The sequence below is a fragment of the Ranitomeya variabilis genome, chromosome 1 (assembly GCF_051348905.1).
Source record: "Ranitomeya variabilis isolate aRanVar5 chromosome 1, aRanVar5.hap1, whole genome shotgun sequence".
Lineage (NCBI taxonomy): Eukaryota > Metazoa > Chordata > Amphibia > Anura > Dendrobatidae > Ranitomeya > Ranitomeya variabilis.
Window position 1 is genome coordinate 508,987,996 of NC_135232.1, and position 21,370 is coordinate 509,009,365.

The 21,370-nt window shown below is 42.0% G+C and overlaps 1 protein-coding gene across 2 annotated transcripts in view; it reads right to left on the bottom strand.

The window, feature by feature from the left end:
- CPAMD8 (C3 and PZP like alpha-2-macroglobulin domain containing 8) overlaps positions 1-21,370 on the bottom strand; it is a 500,517-nt gene that overhangs the window by 104,915 nt on the left and 374,232 nt on the right. For both annotated transcript variants that reach the window (XM_077253153.1, XM_077253145.1), the window contains exons 33-34: positions 19,947-20,102; positions 19,768-19,830 (exon numbers count right to left, since the gene is read on the bottom strand). In XM_077253153.1, the coding sequence (XP_077109268.1) occupies positions 19,768-19,830; positions 19,947-20,102 (219 nt within the window). The remainder of the gene's footprint in view (positions 1-19,767; positions 19,831-19,946; positions 20,103-21,370) is intronic.

A 21,370-nucleotide genomic window follows, 5' to 3' on the forward strand; every position in this document is an offset into this window, starting at 1 on the left:
CTCGTGACAGGGAAGGCCACCAGAAGGATCTTGCCACCAAATCCCTGGTACCAAAAATTCCAGGATGACCTGCCAATGCAGAAGAATGCACCTCAGAGATGACTCTACTGGTCCAATCATCAGGAACAAACAGCCTATCAGGCGGACAACGATCCGGTCTATCCGCCTGAAACTCCTGCAAGGCCCGCCGCAGGTCTGGAGAAACGGCTGACAAAATAACTCCATCCTTAAGGATACCTGTGGGCTCAGAGTTGCCGGGTGAATCAGGCTCAAAACTCCTAGAAAGGGCATCCGCCTTAACATTCTTAGAACCCGGTAGGTATGACACCACAAAATTAAACCGAGAAAAAAATAATGACCAGCGCGCCTGTCTAGGATTCAGGCGCCTGGCGGTCTCAAGATAAATCAAATTTTTGTGGTCAGTCAATACCACCACCTGATGTCTGGACCCCTCAAGCCAATGGCGCCACTCCTCAAACGCCCACTTCATGGCCAAAAGCTCCCGATTCCCAACATCATAATTCCGCTCAGCGGGCGAAAATTTACGGGAAAAGAAGGCACAAGGCCTCATCACGGAGCAGTCAGAACTTTTCTGCGACAACACTGCCCCAGCTCCGATCTCAGAAGCGTCGACCTCAACCTGAAAAGGAAGAGCCACATCAGGCTGACGCAACACAGGGGCAGAAGAAAAACGGCGCTTAAGCTCCTGAAAAGCCTCCACAGCATCAGGGGACCAATTAGCAACATCAGCACCCTGTCTAGTCAAATCGGTCAATGGCTTAACGACATCCGAAAAACCAGCAATAAATCGACGATAAAAGTTGGCAAAGCCCAAAAATTTCTGAAGACTTTTAAGAGAAGAGGGCTGCGTCCAATCACAAATAGCTTGAACCTTGACAGGATCCATCTCAATGGAAGAGGGAGAAAAAATATATCCCAAAAAGGAAATTCTCTGAACCCCAAAAACGCACTTAGAACCCTTGACACACAGAGAATTAGACCGCAAAACCTGAAAAACCCTCTTAACTTGCTGGACATGAGAGTCCCAGTCATCCGAAAAAATCAGAATATCATCCAGATACACTATCATAAATTTATCCAAAAAATCGCGGAAAACATCATGCATAAAGGACTGGAAGACTGAAGGGGCATTAGAAAGACCAAAAGGCATCACCAAATACTCAAAGTGGCCCTCGGGCGTATTAAATGCGGTTTTCCACTCATCCCCCTGCCTGATCCGCACCAAATTATACGCCCCACGGAGATCAATCTTAGAGAACCACTTGGCCCCCTTTATGCGAGCAAACAAATCAGTCAGCAACGGCAATGGGTATTGATATTTAACCGTGATTTTATTCAAAAGCCGATAATCAATACATGGTCTCAAAGAGCCGTCCTTTTTTGACACAAAGAAAAAGCCGGCTCCTAAGGGAGATGACGATGGACGAATATGTCCCTTTTCCAAGGACTCCTTTATATATTCTCGCATAGCAGCATGTTCAGGCACAGACAGATTAAATAAACGACCCTTTGGGTATTTACTACCCGGAATTAAATCTATAGCACAATCGCACTCACGGTGCGGAGGTAGTGAACCCAGCTTGGGTTCTTCAAAGACGTCACGATAATCAGACAGGAACTCAGGGATTTCAGAGGGGATAGATGATGAAATGGAAACCAAAGGTACGTCCCCATGAGTCCCCTTACATCCCCAGCTCAACACAGACATAGCTCTCCAGTCAAGGACTGGGTTGTGAGACTGCAGCCATGGCAATCCTAGCACCAAATCATCATGTAGATTATACAGCACCAGAAAACGAATAATCTCCTGGTGATCCGGATTAATACGCATAGTTACTTGTGTCCAGTATTGTGGTTTATTATTAGCCAATGGGGTGGAGTCAATCCCCTTCAGAGGAATAAGAGTCTCCAAAGGCTCTAAATCATACCCACAACGATTGGCAAAGGACCAATCCATAAGACTCAAAGCGGCGCCAGAGTCGATATAGGCGTCCGTGGTAATAGATGACAAAGAGCAAATCAGGGTCACAGACAAAATAAACTTAGACTGTAAAGTGCCAATGGAAACAGACTTATCAAGCTTTTTAGTACGCTTAGAGCATGCTGATATAACATGAGTAGAATCCCCACAATAGAAACACAACCCATTTTTCCGTCTAAAATTCTGCCGCTCGCTTCTGGACAGAATTCTATCACACTGCATACTTTCTGGCGTCTTCTCAGTGGACACCGCCAGATGGTGCACTGATTTGCGCTCCCGCAGACGCCTATCGATCTGAATAGCTATTGTCATGGACTCATTCAGACCCGCAGGCACAGGGAACCCCACCATAACATCCTTAATGGCATCAGAGAGACCCTCTCTGAAAGTAGCCGCCAAGGCACACTCATTCCACTGAGTAAGCACAGACCATTTACGGAATCTCTGGCAGTAAATTTCAGCTTCATCTTGCCCCTGAGATAGGGACATCAAAGTTTTTTCTGCCTGAAGTTCCAAATGAGGTTCGTCATAAAGCAACCCCAAGGCCAGAAAAAACGCATCTACACTGCGCAACGCAGGATCCCCTGGTGCCAATGAAAAAGCCCAGTCTTGAGGGTCGCCACGGAGCAGAGAAATCACAATCCGAACCTGCTGTGCAGGGTCCCCGGCAGAACGAGATTTCAGGGACAAAAATAACTTGCAATTATTTCTAAAATTCTGAAAACCAGATCTATTCCCCGAGAAAAATTCCGGCAAAGGAATTCTCGGTTCAGATACCGGAGCATGAACAACAAAATCTTGCAAATTTTGTACTTTCGTGGTGAGATTATTCAAACCTGCAGTTACACTCTGAAGATCCATAATAAACAGGTGAACACAGAGCCATTCAAAGATTAGAAGGAGAGAGAAAAAAAAAGAAAGACTGCAGCATAGACAGACTGGCAAATGATCCAATTAAGAGCACAAAAAAAAAAAAAAACTCTCAGCAGACTTCTTATTTCACTCCTTTCTCAGCCAAGGAATTAACCCTTTAGTGGGCCGGTCAAACTGTCATGATCTCCATGGCTAGAGAACATAGCATAAGCCTATATAGGAACAAGCTCTTGGAAGATGGGAACTGTACTGACCATGAACTAAACCTACCGCACAACTAGAAGTAGCCAGGTAGCATGTCCTACTTTTTATCCCTATATGCCCAGCGCCGGCCGGAGAACTAAATAATGCTAGCAGAGGGAAATATAAGACCTGGCTCACCTCTAGAGAAATGCCCAAAAAGGAGACAGAGGCCCCCCACATATATTGGCGGTGATTTTAGATGAAATAACAAACACAGCAGGAAAATAGTTTTAGCAAATTTGAGGTCCGCTTTCTAGATAGCAGAAGACAGAAAGAACACTTTCATGGTCAGCAGAAAACCCTAACAAAACACCATCCAGAAATTACTTTAGGACTCTGGCATTAACTCATAATACCAGAGTGGCAATTCCTGATCAACAAGAGCTTTCCAGACACAGTAACGAAACTGCAGCTGTGAACTGGAACCAAAAAGCAAAAACAAACATGGACGAAAGTCCAACTTATCTAGTAGATGTCTGGGAGCAGGAACAAGCACAGAGAGGCTTCTGATAACATTGTTGACCGGCAAGCAACTAACAGAGAAGCCAGATTATATAGCGACACCCAGATCTGATGAGAACAGGTGAACAGGAAAGATGATGACACAAGTTCAATTCCACCAGTGGCCACCGGGGGAGCCCAAAATCCAAATTCACAACATTGTTGCCTCTGGAGGGGGAAGTGGGTGGTAATGGTAACCTGCTAGTTGAGCCAGAAGAGGAACGTGACTGTGTACAACTAATATCCCAGAAATGGCAGATTTCAGTCATGTTACTGATGTCCCACTAGATAATCCAGACCAAGAGCTCTTTGTGGTGGATGGATTGTGCTATGGTGTGGATGGCCGGTTCTACACTGGATATTCTGTTGTTTCCCTCATTCAAATCATAAAAGCAGATCCGCTGCCCCCACACATATCTGCCCTGGAAGCTGAACTCTGTGCCCTAGAAGAAGCCTGCAGGCATGCTAAAAACCGAACTGCCACCATTTATACAGACAGCCGCTATGCTTTTCGCATAGCTCACAACTATGGACCTATAAGGAGAGCTCGATCTTTACTCACAGCAGCAGGCAAGCCTATCAAAAATTATAAGCCCGCCCAACGCCTGATGGAGGCCCTACATTTACCTGAGCGAGTTGCCATAGTGAAAGTCAAAGGCCATGCACAGGACGACTCAGCTACAGCTGTATTAGGTGTTAACTTCTTCTCTGGATGGCCAAAAGTGCATCCCGTGTGTAAGGTCACCACCAAGGCTAAAGAAAAGAAACTAATCTCAGCAGTCGTCTGCAGACATAGGATGCCTGAGACCAAAGAGAGTGACAGAGGCACCCACTTTACCAAAGAAGTGATGCAGGAAATAATTTCCGCCCTGGCAATGGAACAGGGCTTTCATACTCGTATCATCCACAAAGTAAAGGTAGAGTTGAGAGACTGAAAGGGACCCTGAAAGTGAAGATCAAAAAAGCTATGGCTGAAACGGGCAGACCATGGACAAAATGCTTGCTCCTTGCACTCTTCTCAGTCAGGTATACTCCCAACAAAAAGACAGGCCTCAGCCCATATGAGGTGTTATTTGGTTTAGCCTCTAGGCTAGGGTTTTACTTTGCACAGCATCTCCAGATGCAACAAGACAGGCTGTCTTCTTATGTTACTGCAATTATAAAATGCTTCTCTGACATATACACTCGAGTTTACGCTTCTCTTCCAGATGCAGATTCTGTGGAAGGGAGCCACTCCCTGCAAACCAAAGATTTGCTGATGGTCAGAAGACATGTCAGAAGAGCCCTTGAGCCTCAATTTGATGGGCCCTCCCAAGTTTTGCTGACAACTGAGTTGGTCGTAAAACTCAAGGGACAGCCCAACTGGATCCACGTGCCACACTGCAAGAAGGCAGCTGAGCCCAAGAAAGCCACTGAATTATGGGGACGCACACCCTTTGCCTTATCCTTTTTGCCTTGATGAATGGAGGCTTATCGAGAGCTATTCTACCGGCAAGAGACGAGGACACAGGATTGGTGTCACATGAGGGATGGTCTTGAGATTGGTAAACAGGAGTGTTTCAGTTTCTGACGTGAGTATCCAGATGGAGTGCGTGTCAGCTGGGGGCTGTATGCTTCTCATGAGTAATCGTGGAAACCCATCAACGGTAAAAAAAGAGGAAGTAGAGACTGGATTTATACAGGGCATTACATAGCAGGAGGCATGTAGTGTTCTACTTGATGGATACCATGTTAGATAAACATTATATCTGGCTCTAAAAGGAGAAAATAGAAGAGGCTAGTAAACCAGTGTATATACTACCACATCAAACTATATGACATCATTTCATTTTATCATATGCAAAGTATGCTTACCTATTCCAACAGATGGCATAGCTCCCCAAACCATCACTGATTGTGGAAACTTCATACTACACTCCGACAGAAGTTATGTCGCTTATTCATGTTATGTAAATAAAAGCTTATAACGTTGAATTATATGACGTTAAATTCATCCATTGGTTGTATAAATTATTCTTTTGAAAGCTGAAACCCTCCGAAATGTGGTTTAGGTTAAGAAAATAAATTGGCATCAATGCAGAAATATTGATCAGTTAATGGACACAGAATAGTCAGATTTTGGCAAGACAAAAGTTTTGTCGCCCACAGAAAGTAATGTGATATTCAAACAAATAATGAACTTAAAATACAAATATATGTTGCATAACATTGGTGAATGAAGTTGTGGTGCTATTAGACTCATATTTAATATTTTGTGTGACTTCTATGAGCATGAAGGCCTGCATCCATGCGGTTCAACAATGATTCATACAATTTATTAATGAAGTCATCAGGAATAGCAAAGAATGCAGTCTTACAAGCCTCCCAGAGTTCATCTAGATTCTTTGGATTTGTCTTCCAAGCTTCCTCTTTCATCCTACCCCAAACATGCTCAATGATGTTCATGTCTGGTGACTGGGCTGGCCAGTCCTTGAGCACCTTGATCTTTTTTGCCTGGAGGAACTTTGTTGTAGCGATGATTATATGAGATGGAGCACCATCCTGCTGCAGAATTTGACCCCTTTTATGATTTGGAATATAAGAGGTAGCTAATACTTCTTGATATTTTAGGCTATTGATATTGCCTTCCACCTTGCAAATGTTTCGCACACCCCCATACTGAATGTAACCCCAGACCATGATCTTTCCACCACCAAATTTAACTGTTTTCTGGGTGTATTTTAGATCCATATGGGCTCCAGTAGGTCTCCTGCAGTATTTGCGGCGGCTGTGGTGTAATTCTACTGAAGATTCATCAGAGAAATCCACCTTCTGCCACTTTTCCAGAGTCCATCTGTTTAGCAGGCTGTGGGACTTTGCAAATGCCACACGTTTTTTTTATTTGCCTTTTGTTTAGTGCTTGCTTCTGGGCACTGATTCGACCATGGAGGCCATTTCGAGACAGAATCCTACAAACTGTTCTAGTTGACACAGGGACTTGAGGTGACCGGGCCTGTTGGAGCTCTGCTGCAGTGGAAGAGGGGCTTGCTTTGGATTTTCTAACCAACAAACTTTCCTCCTGAGCAGTTGTCTTGCGGGGTCTGCCGGACTTGGGCTTGTCAAACACATCTCCAGTCTCTTCAAATCTTTTATTAATTCTTTGTACTTGATGCTGAGACACTTTAAAGGTGCCAGCCACCTCTGCAGTGGATCTGGTCTTCAGCCTCTTGATAATCCAGGCTTTGGTCGCAGGGTGGATTTTTGGCATGTTGTCAGAGCTCAATTTGCAGTTCAAGTGAAAGTCTGGGGTGCTGGGTTTCTCTTTATACACACACACTAATTAACCGATCATTTACTGAGCACAGGTGAGGATGTAAACTAGGATTGGGTGCATTATATGACCAAGCGACAAAACTTTTGTCTTGCCAAAATCTGACCATTCTGTGTCCATTAACTGATCAATATTTCTGCATTGATGCCAATTTATTTTCTTAACCTAAACCACATTTCGGAGGGTTTCAGCTTTCAAAAGAATAATTTATACAACCAATGGAAGAATTTAATGTCATGTTATAAGCTTTTATTTACATAACATGGATAAGCGACATAACTTCTGTCAGGGAGTGTAGACCTCAAGCAGTTTGGATTGTCTGTCTCTCCATTGGTCCCTCCAGACTCTGGGACCTTGATTTCCAAGGTCTAGTGTGATGATTCCACAATCAATGATGGTTTCGGGAGTTATGTCATCTGCTGGTATAGGTCCACTGTGTTTTATCAAGACCAAAGTCAGTGCAGCCATCTACTAGGAAATTTTAGAGTACTTCATGCTTCTGTCTGCCAATAAGCTTTTTGGAGATGGAAATTTCATTTTCCAGCAGGACTTGGCACTTGTCCACACTGACAAAAGAACCAATTCTTGGTTTAAAAAAAAACATTATCACTGTGCTTGATTGGCCAATAAACTCGTCTGACCTTAACCTCATAGAGAATCTATGGGGTAATGTCAAGAGGAAGATGAGAGACACCAGACCCAACAATGCAGATGAGCTGAAGGCTGCTATCAAAGCAACCTGGGCTTCCATAACACCTCAGCAGTGCCACAGGCTGATCACCTCCATGCCACGACGCATTGATGCAGGAATTGATGCAAAGGAGCCTGACCAAGTATTGAGTGCATTTACTGAACATACATTTCAGTAGGCCAACATTTCGTATTTTAAAATAATTTTTTCTAGCTGGTGTTATAAATTATTCTAATTTACTGAGATAATGACTTTTGGGTTTTCAATGGCTGTAAGCCATAATAACATTAACAGAAATAAACACTTGAAATACTGTACATCACTCCGTTTGTAATGACTCTATCTAATACACGAGTTTCACTTTTTGCATTGAAGAACTGAAATAAATTAACTTTTTAAAATTTTGATGATATTCTAATTTTGTGAGAAGCACCTGTAGGTCAACACTGGTCATCTACAGAAAAGATTCCTATGAATATGTTAAGAAAAGGAATTCTAGTACCAATATACATGTACCATGAAGCTTATGGATGTTAACACCATCATAGGATTATATGAAAGATAGGAGGTCATAAATAATCCCTGTTTTGGCCTAGGAGAAAAAGAATGCAGTTCTTGGATCCAAAAACGCTTCTCGGCATTCCCACTTAGGACATTACTATACTAATGACGCTGTAGAAATGGAAACGTACCAGTTTGGGGAGTTTGTATAAATCGTTGCCTTGAATTGGTATGGGAGGTGACAAAATCTGCTTGCACCAGGCTGATGTTGGGGGCCCTTTTAAAACAGGGAAGGAATGGAAATTCAGATTCTTTTACGTTAGGATATGTCATATGCAAGATATTCCATTGTTTCCTTATGGTTTTATGTAAGATATACGCATAAGGATGTATGCACGAACGGGATATAGTTCATCATACCTTTATGTGATGGATTTCTAATGGATAACGAGTCATGTAAAACCTTGGAGGGATATCCTGTATGAATTTTTGTCGCATCTCCTCCAGTTGTTGTGTATGTGTATCAGAGTGACTTATGATTTTCATGAGAATCCATCTGGGTATGGATTTTTTCAAGGCCAAGGGATGAAGACTATCAAAATGAAGGAAGCACAGGTCATCTTCTCATCCATTCTCCCAGTGGATGGACATGGACCAAGGAGATTGAGCAGGATTCTGCAGGTGAACAACTGGCTACGTCGATGGTGCTGTGAGCAGTGTCTTGGGTTTCTTGACCATGGAGTGAATTACCTGCATGATGGACTCCTTGCTAGAGATGGGTTGCATCTTACGAAAACAGGAAAACACATACTTGGTAAATGCTTTGCCTCATAAGGAGAGCTTTAAATCTAGAGCAATATGGGATGGGAAATATACGGAGAGAAAGAAATATGCAACTAATGCATTCTTTTGAGAAACCTGCTATTAGAAGTGGAAATAAAGAACAAAAACAACAAATTCTAAATGAAAATAGAGGGGCAAGAGAAACCACCTACAAACTAAAATGTGTCTATACAAATGCACAGAGCATGTGAAACAAACAAGGAAAATTGGAGCTGCTAACACAGGAAGAGAGATATGATCTCATAGGCATCACTGAAACTTGGTGGGATGATACACATGATTGGAATGCAAACCTTGAATGCTACAATTTTTTTTTATTAGAAGCAGGATTAACAAGAGGGGAGGAGGTGTTGCATTGTATGTTTTCTGCAGGTGAACAACTGGCTACGTCGATGGTGCTGTGAGCAGTGTCTTGGGTTTCTTGACCATGGAGTGAATTACCTGCATGATGGACTCCTTGCTAGAGATGGGTTGCATCTTACGAAAACAGGAAAACACATACTTGGTAAATGCTTTGCCTCATAAGGAGAGCTTTAAATCTAGAGCAATATGGGATGGGAAATATACGGAGAGAAAGAAATATGCAACTAATGCATTCTTTTGAGAAACCTGCTATTAGAAGTGGAAATAAAGAACAAAAACAACAAATTCTAAATGAAAATAGAGGGGCAAGAGAAACCACCTACAAACTAAAATGTGTCTATACAAATGCACAGAGCATGTGAAACAAACAAGGAAAATTGGAGCTGCTAACACAGGAAGAGAGATATGATCTCATAGGCATCACTGAAACTTGGTGGGATGATACACATGATTGGAATGCAAACCTTGAATGCTACAATTTTTTTTTATTAGAAGCAGGATTAACAAGAGGGGAGGAGGTGTTGCATTGTATGTTAGGAAAACGTATATCTCCACAGAGATCCAAGCCTCAGAGAATGGTAGCACTGAAGAAACTGTTTGGGAAAGAACACAAGGAAAGAAGAACAGAAAGGATACTATTGTAAGTGTTATATAGGCAACCTGGACAGACTGAAGATATGGATGAACTCTTTTTACATCAGATCAGGACGCCATCAGAGCATTACTGCTGTAGGGGGCCCGGTGAGCAGAAGTACAGAGGGGGGGGGGCATGGACCCAGTCAGTGCCCCCCTCTTGCTTTTCTGGTTTTGGGGCCCCAGAGTATGATAGAGTATTGTGTGCAAAAGAGCTGCTGTAAGCGGCACACATCTCAGTGCAGGGTGCCTTCCTGGTGCTGTGGAGTCCCTCCACCTTTTTTGTGATGCAAGGGTGATGGCACGTACATGAAGACATCATATAACAGGCGACATGTATTTGTGCCACTCGCCAGAAGTGGAGAGAGCTGTGCCTGCAGGGGATCATGAGATTGTTTTTATTAACACAATTATTTAAATAGGCTTGGTATAGATGATGATGAATTGAAGGTGTGGTGCAGGGGACAGTGAATGGCAATGTATTGAGTTGGGGGAACACAATAATGATGAATTGGGGGTAGGGGACAGTGAATGACACTGTATTGAGGTGGGGGAGTGCAATAATGATAAATTGAAGGTGTGGGACGGGGGACAGTAAATGATGGTGTTTTGAAGTGGGGGAGCATAATAATGATGAATTGAAGGTGGGGGACAAGGGAAAGTGGATGATGATGTATTGAGGTGGGGGAGCACAATAATGTTGAATTGATGGTGTGGGACAATAAATCTTGCCAATTCAGACAACGTGATTTTCTGGATTTGTTTTCTCATTTTGACTCTCATAGTTGTGGTCTACGTATGATGTCAATTACAGGCCTCTCTCATCTTTTTAAGTGGGAGAACTTGCACAAATGGAGGCTGATTAAAGACTTTTTTTCCCCACTGTAATTATATATTAATGGTGGCTGCACGTCTCTATTCAGCTGTGTAGTGTAGAAGTTGGGGAAAAATCGGGGAATGTGTTCTTGAAATGGTGCTCTAGATAACGGTTATTTTATGCAGAGACGAGTCCTGGCTGGAAGAAGTGATGGCGGTCTGCACTGGATGAAGAAGAAAAGCAAAGATGAAGGACTTCAACTGGAGATGTCACCGGTGGGTCAGTGTGTTACCTGTACACTTAACACTATACACTGTATACTATATACAGAGCTCCTGTGTATAATCTCACTGGTGATCCCACCATATGGTGGTAATATGTGGTCTGGTCATGATGTGGCAGTGTTTGTCATTTGTATGTGGTATCGGTCACTATGTGGCGGTAACATGTAGTATGGTCACGGTCTGGTGGTATTTGTCACTTGTATGTGGCATTATTCAGTCACTATGTGGTGGAAACCTGTGGTCTGGTTATGGCATGGCGGTATCTGTTCCTTGTATGTGGTATTATTTGGTCACTATGTGGTGTTAATATGTGGTCTGGCCATGGTGTTACAGTATTTGTCCCTTATATATGATATTATTGGTCGTTTTAAAAAATTTATGTGACACATTCCCTTAAAGAAAGATCAATAAAAATATACATAAACATAGTATTGGATATTTTAACAAACAGGTTAGAGTAGAGTAGGGTCCGACCAAAAGAATGTAACTTGTCATGGTGGCGGCTTAAAAAATCTTTTGTCCAAAACAAAAGCTGATGGCTATGTGTATGATATGGTCTTTGAGGGGAACTGTTAGTTTAATTGGTGAGGACGTGGTGCAGAAGTGGAGTTTTTACAAGACTGGGCGGTGGGACTGTGGAAGGTTTGAGGGTTGGAGACAGAGCTGGAGTGAAGCCTGGACGGTGTCTCAAGGAGGCCCAAAAATTCCTGGTGACAGTCCTGCATCAATTGTTCTAAAAAAAGTATGACATACTGATCATGGGAGATTTTAACTATCCAGATATTTGTTGGAAATCGGTCAAAGGCAACAGTAATGAATCCAGAAAATTCTTATCTTCCCTTGCCGACAACTTTATCTTTCAAAAGGTAGAAGAGAGAGCAAGAGGATCTGCAATCTTGGACCTAATTCTTACCAACAGGGAGGAAATAGTTGAAGACGTATAGGAGGCCGGGAATTTAGGAGGCAGCGATCATGCTATCCTCGAATTTTGGATTACAAGAGGAGGAAGATCTGCGAGGATTCAGACTTTAAGGTTCCACTTCAGGAAGGCAGATTTTAATGGACTAATGGCAAAAGGGTAGGAAAGGTTCAATGGCTTGATGTTTTAAAGAACAGAAATGTCCAAGAAGGATGAGAGATTTTGCTTAATTAAATTCTCACTGCATAATCAGTAACAATCCCGAAAATAAGGAAGAGGTGGAAGCATTTAAAGAGACCAGGATGGATGAACTTAAACACTTGCTAAAAAGGAACAAATAAGTGTATATTACATGGAAAAAGGAGGCATATCTAAAGAAGAATATAATGCTGTTTGCAGAGAATGCAGGACAAGCGTTAGAAGAGCTAAAGCCAGTAATGAAGTGAGGTTTACAAGGAAAACCAAAAGCAATAAATTATAATTTTTGGGGTATGTCAAAAGCAAAAGAAAAGTCAAAGATGCTATAGGATTTTTACAGGAAGAAAAGGGTGAACTGGTCAAAAATTATGTTGAGAAGGCAGAAAGCTTACATTCCTCTTTTGCATCTGCATTCTCTAAGAAAGCAATTGTAACATCAATTGATCTTCATGGTGCCATCGAAGGAATAAAGGAATCCAAACTATCTATAAACAGAGAGATGGTGAGTGAACACTTAGCTAATATAAATGTATGTAAATCTCCTGGTCAAGATGAATTACATCCTAGGGTACTAAAAAGTTAGCAGAAGAAATTGCAGAACCACTAGCCAGAATCTTTGAAAAATGCTGTAGAACAGAACAAGTCCCAGAAGATTAAGGAAGGGCAAATATGTCCCTATCTTCAAAAAAGGAAAGAAGATGGAGCCATGAAATTATAGGCCAGTGAGCCTTAATTCTATACCACGAAAGATCTTTGAACACATTATTAAACAGCATGTATGTAAGACTTGGATAAGAATACAGTAATTAACCAGTGCCAGCATGGGTTTGCAGCAAATAAGTCATTCCAGACTAATCTAATTTCCTTCTATGATGGAATCACTGACTTTGTGGATCAGGGAAATGTGGTAGATATAGTATATCTCTACTTCAGCAAAGCATTTGATAAAGTATCTCATACTATCCTTATTGAAAAAATGATCAAGTATGGGATTAACAAGACTATGGTTAGGTGGATTCATAACTGGCTCAGTGATCATACCCAAAAAGTCATGACTAGTGTTGAGCATTCCGATACCGCAAGTATCGGGTATCGGCCGATACTTGCGGGTATCGGAATTCCGATACCGAGATCCGATACTTTTGTGGTATCGGGTATCGGTATCGAAACAACATTAATGTAAAAATGTGTAAAAGAGAGAATTAAAATAAAAAAATATTGCTATACTCACCTCTCCGACGCAGCCTGGACCTCAGCGAGGGAACCGGCAGCGTTGTTTGCTTAAAATTCGCGCGTTTAATTCCTTACGTGAAGTCCCGGCTTGTGATTGGTCGCGTGCCGCCCATGTGGCCGCGAGGCGACCAATCACAGCAAGCCGTGACGTAATTTTAGGTCCTTCAGGATTTTAAAATTACGTTCTGGCTTGTGATTGGTCGCGTCGCGGTCACATGGGCGACGCGACCAATCACAAGCCGTGACGTCACGGGAGGCTGGACACGCGCGCATTTTAAAATGCGCGCGTGTCCTGCCTCCCGTGACGTCCCGGCTTGTGATTGGTCGCGTCGCCCATGTGGCCGCGACGCGACCAATCACAGCAAGCCGTGACGTAATTTTAGGTCCTTCAGGATTTTAAAATTACGTTCTGGCTTGTGATTGGTCGCGTCGCGGTCACATGGGCGACGCGACCAATCACAAGCCGTGACGTCACGGGAGGCAGGACACGCGCGCATTTTAAAATGCGCGCGTGTCCATCCTCCCGTGACGTCACGGCTTGTGATTGGTCGCGTCGCCCATGTGACCGCGACGCGACCAATCACAAGCCAGAACGTAATTTTAAAATCCTGAAGGACCTAAAATTACGTCACGGCTTGCTGTGATTGGTCGCGTCGCGGCCACATGGGCGGCACGCGACCAATCACAAGCCGGGACTTCACGTAAGGAAGGAAAAGCGCGAATTTTAAGCAAACAACGCTGCCGGTTCCCTCGGTGAGGTCCAGTCTGCGTCGGAGAGGTGAGTATAGCAATATTTTTTATTTTAATTCTTTCTTTTACACATTAATATGGATCCCAGGGCCTGAAGGAGAGTTTCCTCTCCTTCAGACCCTGGGAACCATCAGGAATACCGTCCGATACTTGAGTCCCATTGACTTGTATTGGTATCGGGTATCGGAATCGGATTGGATCCGATACTTTGCCGGTATCGGCCGATACTTTCCGATACCGATACTTTCAAGTATCGGACGGTATCGCTCAACACTAGTCATGACGAATGGTTGCACATCCTATTGGAAGAGTGTTTCAAGTGGAGTACCACAAGGTACCTATAAAAGTTTCTAGGGCATGACTACAATGTGATAGTCTGTAAGCACTCTTAGAGTGGAAGCCCACATTGGCTGTTGTAATGAGTGCTGTAGCATCACCCTATCTTTAATATAATCCTACGATGGAGTTAGCATCCATAAGCTTCATGGTACATTTATCTTGGTACTAGAATTCCTTTCCTTAACATATTCATAGGAATCTTTTCTGTAGATGACCATGACACTTGTTGACCTATATTTTTATTTTTTGTATGTACACTTTGCATATGATAACATGGAATGATGTCATATAGTTTGATGTGGTATTATATACACAGGTTCACTAACCTCTTCTATTTTCTTCTTCTTTTAGAGCCAGACATAATCAATATACCAAATTTAGACGTGTCCGTGTGTCTGTGCACAAAGAGTCATCCACAGCTGAACAGTAACTTAGGTATCCATAGTTACTACCACTAGCAGCTAAATGCCTGGGCGTAACCAAGGATACCTAAGGAGAGGAGCACTCCCTGGTGGTGAGTTAAGGCATAAGCCTTTTTTGAATGTTAGCCTGTGAGGCAACAGTGTGAGGCAACATTGCACAGATTGATCAAATTGAGCGCACTGCTGCACGTAGAGAAGCGAATCGCATACGGATGCGTAACCTGCATCTTAAAGAAACAAAAGATGAATTAAATTGTCGAAGAACTGCTGATGCAGCCCAAAAGTGGGCAGCCAGAGCAAGAGAAACAAATGAAGTAACTGAATCACGTAGAGCATCTAATGCTGCATGACAACAAGCAACACGCATTGCACAAAGTGATACACATATTTCACAAAAAAGAGAACAAGATAGAATATGTGTCCAAAATGCAAGAGCCACTCGACGATGGCAAGTTACATTTGCTGCTAGAGGACTTCTCAATTAAATTGATGAGACACATATTGAAGAGCACTATGCTGGCGAACTGACATTTCGATGTCAGTTCTGCCAATCTAAAAATGTAAAAGACGAAATGGCGCAGGATAAAACATTCCCTTCCTGCTGCAAGAGAGGGCGCATCCAATTATATCCCATTCGTATGGATGATCAATTAGTCAAGTTGATGAAAGGAGAGCATCAGCACTCCAATAACTTTATGGCTAATATAAGGCAATACAATAACTCGCTTGCTTTGGCATCAGTGGGAGCACAAGTAGCGCCACCTCCTGGGCATGGTCCATACTGTTTTCAAATTCATGGACAAATTTACCACAGAACTGCCCCATTGCATTCCGCTGTGGGTAGTACTCCCAAGTTTGCCCAGATTTATATCTTGGACAGTGAAGAAGCATTAAGTACAAGAAGTCAAACAAATCAAAAGTGCCTTCCAGCACTGCTATCATCTCTTGGAGAGAAAATGAAACCAATTAACCCACTCGCAAGAGCCTTCACAATGATGAGGGAATTTGAAATAGAGGAAGAGAGGATTGCTGAATTAGAAAATCGCGATCCACTCGAAATAACAATGTCAATTATAAATGACTACAATGGTGACCAGATGCGCTACAATGCACCAAGGTGCAATGAAGTAGCTATAATTTATCGAAATGCAATGGGTGAACCCCCATTTAATAGGGACATCAGCGTTCACTTCAAAATTGAAAACCAAACTGTTCATAATCAGCTTTCTTCACAGAAAGTGTGATACAATGACATATTCACTTCTATTCCCATATGGGGACAGTGGATGGACAATAAATTTGACAACTGCAATTGCCCTAAGTGTGCAACATCAAGGAATTGGTGACATTCATCTACCATCCATAACAGTGGATCAAGATCAACAAGAAAAAATCACCCTGTTGCAGTACTATGCATACAGGCTTGCCATTCGTGACAAGTTCAATCCCCTTTGAAATGCTGGGAAGTTGATGCAACAATTTATCGTTGACAGTAACGTCAAAATTGAATACAAAAGGATCGAATATATAAAACAAAATCAAAATGCATTACGCGTCGACAGTTATGCCGGCATTATGGATCACATCCATAATGCTGTGTTACACCAAGGGCTAAAAGCTGGGACACCAGTAATTTTACCGTCCACTTTCATAAGGGGATTGGATCCTTCTTGTGCACCACTGAACAGCAGTGCCATGGTTATTTTCAATTGCACAGAGTAAAGGCACCCAGTGCCAGAAGCAACAAGACAACTCAAAAACTTCTTTGAATATCTGACTTTAGGTACTGTATTTCTTTCTTTGTAGGCCTCATTCCGTTTTCGGTAAACCGTATAATGATATCGTTTACCAAAAAACTCTATCTTGGTCTCATCAGTCCCAGAAAGATTTTAGCTTACAGTCTAGCTTTTTTATGTCTCTGTGTCTGCAGTGGGATCCTCCTGGGTCTCCTGCCATAGTGTTTCATTTCATTTACATGTCGATAAATAGTTTGCACTGATACACCCTGAGCTGGCAGGACAGCATGAATTTCTTTGAATTTCTTTGGAACTCAATTGGGGCTGCTTATCCACCATTCGTACTATACTGCGTTGCAAACTTTCATTAATTTTTCTCTGCCGTTCACGTTCAGGGATACTAGCTACAATACTATGAGTTGAAAACATCTAGATTATGTTGCGCACCATGGACAAACAAACATCAAGATCTCGAGAGGTGGACTTGAAATCTTGAGATTGTTTATATTTTCAACAATTTCGGTTCTTACGTCCTCAGACTGTTCTCTTCTCCTCTTTCTGTTCTTCATGCTTAGTGTGACACAAACAGACACACAATGCAAAGATTGAGTCAACTTTGCCTCTTTTCATCTAGTTTCAGGTGTGATTTTCATATTGTCCACACCTGTTACTTGCCACAGGTGAGTTTGAGGCAGCGTCACATGCTTGAAACAAAGTCATTTACCCACAATTTTTGTCATGCCCAGAAAATGAAGTATTTCTTGCAGAAAATTATTGCAATTACACATGTTTTGTTATACACATGTCCATTTCCTTTGTGTGTATTGGGACAACACAAAAAAAAACAGAGAAAAAAAGAAATGTTGGTCTTTTTTTCCCTTTTTTTGTGTTGTCCCAATACACACAAAGGAAGTGGAAATGTGTATAACGAAATAAACGTGTAATTGCAATAATTTTCTGCAAGAAATGCTTCATTTTCTGGAACAATTTCAAGGGTGCCACCACTTTCGGCCATGACTGTATATACACACATACACTGTTGAAAACATATAAACTTCCCAGGTGTTTATAAACAGATTCACATGAAATATGAACTTGTGCACAAAGTAGTTGGTTAGTATCTTGTTATTATATAGCAGCCATTTGTCCAATCATTACCTAAAAGATTCCAACCTTGTCCCTAAGGCAGCATTCGGTTTATGGTTCAACACCATATGGACTAAGGCTTTTAAACTCACTAAAGTCTTCTATGCACAGAAGCCGAACAACCTAGTTTGAGAGGAACTGGCTGTGTATCTGATGTGTATGTGGCATCACAATTTTCCCTAAACAGATAAAGTTTAGTTGAAAGAAGGATTTGGGTAATATTTCCTGCACTTTTCTTGTCAGGACACCAAAAATTTCATGTGTATGGCTTTTTACAGAGCAAGAAATCATACTTTATTATTTGTACTAGAATTTATGCATGACAAACAGGACACATTTGCTGCTTTTTAGGCCTTAAAGACGGCCTCACACCAAATTTAACATGTTAAAATGGCCACATCATATAAATTTAGAGCTGACTAAAATGTAGTTCTTAGTTTTTAATTTTTCCTCCCTGTTGCAGAGATATCAGCTTGTAAAGTTATAATTTATGCTATGTACAAGTGGATGTTACCATTGATTTGTCTCTAGGGATGTATAATTTTTACCCTGCAAGATGTTGAACAATCATAAGCAGGCAGCAACATACAGGGGATAAAAAGAACATGCCCCCAGGAATGTTAGGGTATGTTTCCACGGTACGTAAACGCTGCTTGTTTGACGCTGCAGCGTCAAACAAGCAGCGTCCAGATGTTCCAGCATAGTGGAGGGGATTTTATGAAATCCCGTCTCCACTATGCGTGGAAACCCGCACGCGGCGGCCCTGCGACTCCGGACATGCTGCGCGTCTTTTCAGATCGCAGCATGTCCGTACACCTTGCGGGGACGCAGCGTCCCCGCAAGGCATATCACAGGGCCCTATGGCGAGGGGTGCGATGATCCCGGATGTGTACTGTACACATCCGGCACCATCGCGTCCCATTAAGGGGGCGGGGCTTAGCGCCGAGCGGCTTCGCCGCCCATCCGTAACGTGGAAACATACCCTTAGAACAGGCTTTTTTTGTTTGAGACATCTAATGACAAACTCTAATCCCCTACCCTGCTTATAATCACAGTAGATGCTGGCAGTGAGATCAGTTAGGAGAGAAAGGCTATGTGTCATAACAAATAATACTACATAGGTAGCTCTTCCCTCACAGCTCTGTTACAGTAAAGGTACCTTCACACTCAGCAACTTTACAACGAGAACGACAACGATCCGTGACGCTGCAGCGTCCTGGATAGCGATCTTGTTGTGTTTGACACGCAGCAGCGATCTGGATCCCACTGTGATATCGCTGGTCGGAGCTAGAAGTCCAGAACTTTATTTTGTCGTCAGGTCGGCGTGTATCGTCATGTTTGACATCAAAAGCAACGATGTCAGCAATGTTTTACATGGAGCTAAGAACCTGTGAGAACGATAAGTGAGTAGCCCTTACGTCACTGGATCGCTCCTGCATCGTTCTGGAGCTGCTGTGTTTGACATCTCTACAGCGACCAAAACAGGGACGCTCCAGCGATCAGCTCGTTGTCTATATCGCTGCAGCGTCGCTGAGTGTGACGGTACCTTAAGTCTGCTGTGCCCCCACACTGACTCTACTACACAGTAGTTGCAGCAGTGAGATCACCGAGGAGATTAGGACTGTGTCATTACATGTTTCACACAGAGAAAGCCTGTTTTAAAATGTTCTGGGGACATGTTCTTTTTTCCCCTCTGTATGTTGCTGCATGCTCATCAATGGTCAATGTTATGCAACAGAAAAAGTACGAAAGTAGGCAAATCTCTGCTATTGCCCCCTTGGATATAGTATATATTATAACCCAAATTTTGCAAGCTAATATTTTGGCAATGGTCAGGAGAAATTAAAAAATAAAAACTAAGCTTTACACAGCTCGACAGCCACTGTTCCATGATGTGGCCAGAATAACATTCTCAAACTGGTGAAAGGTCCTTCTTACACGCTGAAAATGGATATGATTTTACCTGCATTAAACAGCAGCCTTCTCCTTTTGCACTGACAAATAAACCAGTAGGGATGGTGGGAATCTGAAATCAGGACAGAAATGAAAAAAAAAACTACATTGGTAACAATAATAAGAAAAACAATACACCCCCCCCCCCCCCTCTAGCTTATGCTAGACCCATTTCTATTCTTTGCTCACCACAGCTCTCTGCAGGATCTTTTTGTTTAGTCTGTGAAGCTCAAAGTTCTCTTGATAGTCCAAATTGGTTGATGCCAGAGATACTGTAAGATTAACGCCACCAATATAGGAAAGGATTGCATATTCAGCTAGAGCTTGTAGTGCCACACATGTGTCCTATGAAAAATGACATCTATTTGTTTGTACATTGCTTCTAGACACAATTATGCTATACTAAATTAAATACTAGTGCAAACCTAACCTTACACTAAAAGATAGAGGGATATTAAGGGATCTTAAATGATTTTTGAATTCACTAATGTTCACCACATTGGGAGAACCGTTTATGTCATTTGTCACAGTGTGCTCTCAAGTAATGTCATGAATATACAAAGATGTGTAGTACAAGATAATACTTTTGTAACCTGTGAGTATAAAATGTTAACGCTATACAATTACTTTTTGCATAGTGTTAATTATCAATAGAGGTTATAATTAAAATATGAATGTACGGTATTCATATTGAAATGAATGCAATGCAAGTTTCAGTATCTGAACAACCATTAGGGCCTAGTACACCTGGTCCAAAAGTTTTGTTGAAGGATAGCCTTACGCAATTTGATCACAAAATAAAACCTCACACAGTAAATATAGTAGTATTATGGCAGCACTGTCACTCAGTTAATTCATGCATTACAGCACTGGGGTCCTGGGTTAAAATCCCACCAAGGGCAACATCTACAAGGAGTTTGTATGTTCGCCACTCGATTGCGGGGTTTTCCTCTGAGTAATGCGGTGTTCTCCCACACTTCAAAGATATACAGATACATAAATTTGGATTGTGACACCAAGAGGGAATTAATTGCGCTAAATAAGAGAATAAAATAAATAAATATAAATACGATGATTCTCATATACAATGTCGTAGTGTCATGCTGCAATTTTTTTGAGTGTGCTTTCTCCTGCATTTCAGCCAAAACAGCCTAGATGTGCTGGCTTATCCCATTTTTCTCTGAATACAGTTTAGGTGTATGGTGTGGGGTCTGTCTAGTTATAACGCTCTGGTCTAGTGTCTTATTCATTTTAGGGTCGGGTATGGTCTGTGGTCAGCCTAGGGTCAAAATTTATTTTTAGTGGTCTAAATTAATTTTATGTGTCTGGTCTGGGATCTAATAAGTTGTATGTGTCAGGGGTCTTAATTAATTTAGGGTTTTACCTGGTTTCTCTCAGCTGACAAATAGTAAATCTTTATTTAAATAGTTCTACAAAGACTGGGAGACGATAACAAGATGCCATCCTTTCATTTCGCACCTTTAGGAAAACTAGTTAAATACTCCTGAGCTGTATTGCTTCCCATTACACAAATTGACAAACAAGATTATCTTATAATATATTATTATTATATATTCTAAACCACAGATCTGCATTCTATCTCTCCCAGAAAC